Source organism: Malurus melanocephalus, unplaced genomic scaffold (assembly GCF_030028575.1).
Source record: "Malurus melanocephalus ecotype Western Australia unplaced genomic scaffold, MMel_1.1 scaffold_53, whole genome shotgun sequence".
Lineage (NCBI taxonomy): Eukaryota > Metazoa > Chordata > Aves > Passeriformes > Maluridae > Malurus > Malurus melanocephalus.
The window spans coordinates 1,212,416-1,220,199 of record NW_026623285.1 but is presented as its reverse complement, the minus strand read 5'-3'; the positions used below and the strand labels follow the sequence as shown (position 1 = coordinate 1,220,199).

Here is a 7,784-nt window from a genome sequence, read left to right as displayed (position 1 = left end):
CTTCTCTGATGCAAATTACTAAAAGATGCTTTGAATATGTTTGATATGATATACCAACTTTTAAGATGAGGAATTAAGTTAAGTTTATTTTTCAGATCCGAGACATGCACTCACTGAGGGAAATATTTTAACTGCCACGTATGTCCGAAGAGCATGACTTACCTAACACTGAGATTTTAATAGTCACAAAAACATAAATAGGTAACATGTAGACCAGCACCAAGATACATTTTTTAAAAAAAAATCACCAGAAAGGTAGTATCAAGGTCTGAGTGTTTTGGAAGGACATATGGTTGCATTAATGATAGGTCTTTTAGGTAAACCAGACAACCCTGTTTGTGTGGTACATGTAACCAGKAAAGAAAGCAAAAACTGCTCTGTACTGTCCTTAAGATAACAATACAGGAATGATTTTTCATGATTCTTCAGAAGCTGGGCTTGCTTTACATCCACATGAAATGCTGTCATCACTAGGTCCGAGCCCGGAGGATGAACTGCAGAAAAGGGGAGAGGGGGGGAGAAAAAAAAAAATAAAAGGAGGAAATTGGTTTTCACAACACACTCAAAGCCTGAGTAACAGAGGAGAACTTTAATTATCTCCAGTCACAAAGAGAGACAGGAAATTTGGACTTTTAATTAGCCATTTGGAGTGCAGTTGGATATTTTTTTAGCAAGATAATTTAAACGCGAATAATTCAAGTCTGACTAAATGAAATTCACATAATCAGAATGCAGATAATTGAATTTCTACTGCATTCATTAATTCAGTGTGGAGGTGTGTGTGAAGACTTCTATGATGAGCTGTCACAGCTCAATAAAATCTCAGTCAATTAATTTTTTCATTATCTTAGTATTACATCAACAAAAAAGTGAAGCATGTGCGTGTGTATGTATGGATATATAATCTCAGAAAGTAAGGATATACAAAAATCACCTCTCTGAATCAGAGTCTGCATCGTTTTTTCCTTTTTTTCTCTCTTCGTCTTCTATAGGAAAACGTCTGTTCAGAGAGGCAAAACTGTGAATCGCATCAGCAACAGAGTATTTGGTCTGTCCAGACACACAGGCCTCCATATCTTCTGGGCTTAGCTGAGTCTGTAAGAAGAGGTGAAGCCGACTATCTGAAAGCAGTAATGCATCCTGTAGGATCCTGGAAAAAGAAAAAAAAAAGGCAAATGTTTACATATAACCYGCACATACACATGTTTATTCTAAAGTGTTTTCCTGGAATAAATTCTAAATGATGTCYTGCTTTTAAAGTTTTCAGACGGATCCTAAATCAGTAACAGAAGGCAATGAACATATTAAAATGATTAGGTGAGTGTTACTTTCCTATTACATTATTTGGAATTTTAGGTGAGTAAAAACATGAAGCTAATAGTTAGGCACATCTGCTATTAGAATAACTTCAAGGACATTTCTTCCATTTAACCATCTGCTATTACCACATGGATCAATTAATGATTTTTACGCAGTTGGAGGCGTATACTCTTACAAAAATTTGGTCTCTTTTAAATAGCTACACTTCTGTAAAAATTAAAAGTCACTGATTTGTTTGGCGGWGTAAAGAAGTTTGTGGAGAGACAGTGCGAAGGCAGTACAGACTTCACACACTGCAACACCAGGACTTTGAAATACCTGTCAAYAACTGAGCCAACAGTAGCCAAAATTATTTACACTGTTACAAATATGCATATATTTAAGCTAGAATGAAAATGTTAATATTAAATGCTGACTTTAATTTACTTGCAGACAGTTTTCAGGAACACTTAAATTTTATTTGAATCCAGATATTATTTTCAAAAATTGGTTTTAAAATTTGGTTTGTATATATTTTAAATTAAGTCTTGAAATAAATTTAGCACAGCATATTAATTTACATCACATGAGAGTAAACAAAATACRGTACATTCTAGTAACACAGAAAGCTGTACAGAGACTTCTTTGAGGCTTGAGAATTGAGAATCATCATCACTATCTTGAAAAAAAAAGATGCAACTTTTCTTCCACATTTCTTTAAAGAAGGAATTCTTTAATATGTAAATCCTAGAATGATTAATAAGAAACATCTTTAATTTGTGCGTGTAATTGTACTCGTGTAATAAAGACATCAGAGGCTATGACCGCACCAAAGAATACTCCACAGAAAATCATTAAAATATTTTTAAACAACTCAAAGCTACTCAGAGTCAATATTTATGTATTTCTACCCGTTTAAGWTACAGTTTTTACCAAAAAAAGTCATTGCTGTGCAACAGGAAACAAGAGATGACATTAATGTAAGAACTAGTAAGAGCAGAGAAATACTGCATTTTAAAGGTACTCTGAYTAAAATGAAAACTGTAACTGATTAGTTCCTTCTCTTGAGTAAGATTAATGGTGTGTTTGGATTGTAATGTTTTAAACACAAATACATTCTGAAAACTRTTCTCTAAAGTGGCCAACATTACAACAACGTTTAATAAACACACAAAAGGATTTCTGGCTTCCTTCAAGCCTATAAATTTCTGTCAAATTAAAGAAGAGATATCCACATGAAACCACAAGATACTTGTGTGCATGCACATTTCACTTGCCTAGGTAAACACAAATGCAGTCTCAACCAAACAACTCCAACTCTGACACCTTCCATGAGGAAATGTCTCCARCAACCCTGATGAGGTACCAGGTGCAGGTGAAATTCAGTCTCAGAAAGACCAGATTTTGCTGAAGTTCAAAAYAAGCATGCTTTCATAACTAGAGAAAGGCTTTTTAATCCAATCCAAATTCTTGCAATTTTAATAGCAAATAGACATATGTAAAACCAATGCATGTAATGTGTTAATAGACAGAAAAACTTCTTTGTAGTCTAAAAGCCAGCAAAGGCTCTGTAAAAATGATTAAAAATAGAATTTACAGGTCCACACACCTTGACAGCAATGACTTCATGATTACAGTTTGAAAAGCCATCATTCAGCAGCCACTAAAAGAGGATTTCAGCCTTGAYGCTTGATAAACCCACTTTCCAAACAAAGAGAAACATTGCAACAAAAAATGAAAGTATCATTCCAGATAATTAATCCACTTTYGTAGCTTATGCAAACGGGCGAGTAATATTCTCCGTCTACTTCTCTTAAAAAAAAAAATACAAGCAAAAGAAAAGCARAAGCAAAACAAGGTGCTRGAGTTTCCTGYAGAGTAACTACAGTTACTGTTTTTCCCAGGCACAATGAGGGGAGGCATATTTCTGCAACTCTAACATTTGCGTGTCTAATGCCAAGTAACAGAGCAAAAAGCCAAGTCATTAAATTCTWTGAATGGCATTTAGTTTCACAAATTTTCCTCTTGCTGTATCTTCAAAAGTTTCCTGCCAACCAGTGAAAACACAAGTAACTAACTGTTCATGAGATTACACTACACTTACAGCTCTGTTGCTGTTTGAAATGTATTTTGTTTTCTTTATAAAATAACGGGTAATCTTTAAAATTGATTTTAGATGGTTTGAGGCATTACACCAGAGAAGTAATGAGCACTAATGTCAATGATATTGGACACAAATTCATTTTAGCTTTATTTCATGTCCAGTACAATTCTGGTAAGCCTTGAACTGCTAAAGCACTGTTATTAACTCGGCAGTAACCTAACACATGGAACAGCAAACAAAAGTGATAAGAGTACAGACTGATCAGGACCTCAAGGCTACTGTCCTTTTTCTGCCGCTATAATTCAATTTCCAATTTTACTTTACATTGGACTCATTATTTCACAGTAATTTTCTTTTCTGCTTCATAGTGCCATCTGGAGGCGAAGCGAGTGAAGAGAAATCAAGGYGCAGAAATGGAAAGATGTTCATGAAGCTAATAACACCCACATTGATATAGTCATATATACATATATATGTGTGTGTGTGTGTTCACTGTATGTTCACATTGAGACCAAACACTCAATGCCTTTTTCAGATCATTTCCTGCATCCTGAAAGCAAATACACAAACACCTTTTATCTGGTTGTACCCTTGAAGAATTTCTGTTTTCCCTTAATTAAAAAATTACTCCTGCTTTTCCCACCCCCTCTGAACCCACACATTAGACTGCTTTTTAATTGGATGCTTCAAGCAATTAGAATGAAATATAAATTCTGCACTACCTGTAAGTGTTACACTTTCCTGTTCAAAATACTCTTTCAAGGGAATATCCATCCATTTGTCACCGGATGGTACCAGTAGGATTAAGTGCCGGTATAGCAGTTGCTCTCTGGGGCTTTTGCTATCCTGGGGGTTCACTGCATGAAGGATTGTACATTTAAAAAGKAGACTTGGCTTTAAGGACTTAAAAAAATCAAAATTACAAACCACCACCTAACAAATTAAAAAGGCAAGAGGAAGGGAGGAGTGTCACAGCATTAATACTCGGATGTCTTTGCTGAGGCTGGACGCATGCTCAGTCTCGGCACAACCGGTAGCAYTCCCAGTGCTTCTCCAACACTTTTATTGCTGCCAGTGCCAGGCAGGGCTGTGGTTAGTGATGTAAATCAGCACTCGCTGCTGTTGYGCTAATGGAAGAGTCACGGCTCACGGTAATAATTCCTATAAACTGACTGAGGATATTTAAGAGAACAACAGACCTTCTATGCACGCCTGGAAGAAGAACGAAAGGCTAAACCCTGCAAGTCTTGATCCCATCAGTAGTCATTACTTGTCAGAGATCTCACTCCTCTTGGCCAGATTGCTCACATGCATAATGACTACTTATGTGATTAAGGGGGCTGCAGGATAAGGCTCTACATTAGAATTAYAGATAATAAAATAATTTTTTATTCACAGCCATGTGAATCTTTGTTTGTAAGCTGTCAGWAAATGCTCGTGATCTCTAGACCTTTAAAGAAGCAAGGCTGTAAAACATCACTTCACAACCAGAAGAAATAATGTCATTTTTTGAGGAAATGCTGGATACTATATGAGGAATATTTCTCTTTTCCTGTATTATGGTAAAAATATTTACAAAAGACAAAACATGTGTTTTGTCTTATTTGGACAAGGTCCAAAATCTGGTTTTCTTCAACATGATTTTATTAGGTATATTATACACTGTTCTGCTGGAGAAAAACAACATATGGCTGAACAGTACAACTTAATCCTAACTAAAGATTTCCTGTATCTACTGTAACCTAATACAATGACAGATGCACGCTCGTATGTGTGTGGAAGGTTAACACTCCGATTTTGTTTTCGACAAATTTACTCTGCCCATTTACATCAGATCACGAGAGCAAGGGAAAAACCCGAGGAGCTGAGAGGCGGGGGATGACAGCCTGTGCTGTGGTGCCCTCTATTGAGCATCCAGCCCCTCAGCCCCAGCCCACACCAAACAAAGCCCCAGTTTCCTCTTTAAAAAAAAGCTGACTGTGCTTCCTCCTCCACTTTTATAAGGGAGGAAATGTTACTGATATCAAACAACTGTGAAGCAGTGTTGGGTAGGTGATAATGCCTGCGGTTAGGAGAAGATTTAGTGACACGCGCCTGCTACACATTATTTCCTCGGCAGATAGGAAATACTAGCAAGGCTCCATTGGAAGGAGGCAACTTGCCACTCCACTCCTTGGCCACTTGCCCAAAGGTGGTTCCACCTGCCCCACAATCACCAGTGCTCCTGCCCGARCCTCTGGCAAGGGCAAGCTGGCATCCATTCCTTTTGGAGCCGGTCTCCTGCTTTCCACATCCCTAAAAGAGCACCCAGTGGAGACGCCTCCAGAAAACAGCTCTGACCCTGCATCAGCTGCTGCTTGTGGGACTGCAGAGGGACAGGCAAGGAGTGGGATGAAAAGGGCAAAAACACTAGACACCTTCAGAAAATGGKTCTGCTTTAGGCAGATGAATTTTGGGTGGCTTGGTCACTCCAGCACCAAGGAAGCCCAGTGCATGACCCTTCACAGGAAGGACTCTGTGGATGCCCTCAATCCCCTGTGGATCCTAGCGTTTCTTTTCTCAAAACTGCTAGTATGTCTTCCACCCCATCATAAACTGCATGTCTGAAAAGTAATTGAAGAGTAGTCCATCTCCCTAAATCACGTAATTTTTTGCGATCCAACTATATTCAATAAAAAAGTCATCAATTGAACTTAACTTCATTCAAAATGGCTTTGTTAATTAGCTTTCTCATTAGCTTTCTCAAACCCAAATGATCTTCTGTGAARCCAATCTAAATCCCAAAGTTAGACCTGCCCAGCTACAAAGGGATGAAAGCAAAGAGGATCTTCCAGAAGCTAAAATTACAAAATAATGTTTTAATTTTGACCTCTAGTTTAAGAATAAACTTCTCTTGTGAATTTACAGGCATCCTCAAAGGCCAAGGATACTTAGCAGGAAAAACACATAATTTTCCTTATTCTTACAAAGTAATTCATAATTGAAAAGGGGCTAGCTGACTTCCGTTAATGCAAATGGCCTCTTGAAATATTAAATTATACCCAGACAAGAAGTGAGCTTTACAGCTCTTCATCACTCAGAGATAATAACCTGTAAGACAAGTAGATYTTACCCTGCACTTGTGCAGTAAAACCGAATCAAAATGGGACACCTGTTCCCAGATTTCACCAAAGTCTAGTGCTTTGCTTAACTTCCCAGCTGTTGGTCTAATTCTTATGCTACTGTGCTCAGCACGAAGAGGGTTCACCAAGGCTCCAAGTCTGCACTGTGCCCTGTGCAAACTCACCCTGGAGTGGGAGGTGAGGAAAGACAAGAGAACTCTGCAGCTATCCCCGTACAGGCAATATGGAAATGTTCCCAGGGCCAGAAGCTGAGCACTAGAGAGCCTCCCTGCTCCTTGGGCACAAGGCTCCTGCATGGGCAGGCACCAGAGCAATCTGGACACACAGCAGCAGGCACAGGGCACCAGCCAAGATGTCAAAAGATATGAAACCACTTTTCAGAGATATCTTGGATCCTGATAACATCTGGGATTCCTGCATCCCTTGCAGTCATTTAGAAATGTTACCTGTGAACCTCTCCCTTGACAGATCCACAAAGGCTCGAATCTCATTTCTTCCCACTACCACAAAGAAACACCAGCAGGACTGTGAGCTTTTGCACAGTGTCATTGCTGAGGTGAATGGAGCTCTCAGCTTCACAGTTTGGGGTTATTGCCCCTTTCCAATGCATCACAAAGTTCCTGGTTCACCTGGCATTGCCACTGCAGAGCTTCAGTAAAGCCAAATGTGTATGTTACATATGTTATATACACATATATATATATATATGTAACATATATGTATTGTACATAGATGATATTATACAAATAGAACAAACATATACACAGAGGATACGCATATATTTTACAAACATATCCATATTACATCTATATATAATATATAGATATGTATATTTTATAAACTCACGCTTGTTACAGAGCGCGACAAATTCAGTTTCAGAGAAAGAATCACAGCGTTTGGTTCAGAGCCATGAAATGGGAGGGGGAAAGCATCATGGCAGCGTTTCTGAGCCAATAGGAAGATCCCTTCTGTGAGCAGCAGCAGCTGCCAGCAGAGGGCAATGGCACAGCACACAAGGTGCCAGGCCAATCCATCTCAACACAGCCTCTGAAAATTCCTTCCCAGGGCTGAGAGAAAGCTGACACCTTTCTAGCACTCAAATTCAAACATTTAAATCATTACCTACCAACTGAGTCGCCTCTTTTCCCGCTCCTGGACTAACAGCAGCACAGTGAAATGCTCCACATGCTGTCATTTTCTGCTGTCAGTACCAATTTAAGCTACAGGCATCCACAAAATTGGAGCGTGAGGATGTGTTT

The 7,784-nt window shown here is 38.7% G+C and overlaps 1 protein-coding gene across 1 annotated transcript in view; it reads right to left on the bottom strand.

Annotated features, from left to right (window-relative positions):
- Positions 1 to 327: 327 nt before the first annotated feature.
- The window catches only part of SNX10 (sorting nexin 10), a 33,582-nt gene continuing 26,125 nt past the window's right edge, over positions 328 to 7,784 (bottom strand). Inside the window, exons 6-7 of the mRNA XM_057365486.1 lie at positions 935 to 1,150; positions 328 to 494 (exon numbers count right to left, since the gene is read on the bottom strand). Coding sequence (XP_057221469.1) covers positions 416 to 494; positions 935 to 1,150 — 295 coding nt within the window. The 3' untranslated portion in view covers positions 328 to 415. The remainder of the gene's footprint in view (positions 495 to 934; positions 1,151 to 7,784) is intronic.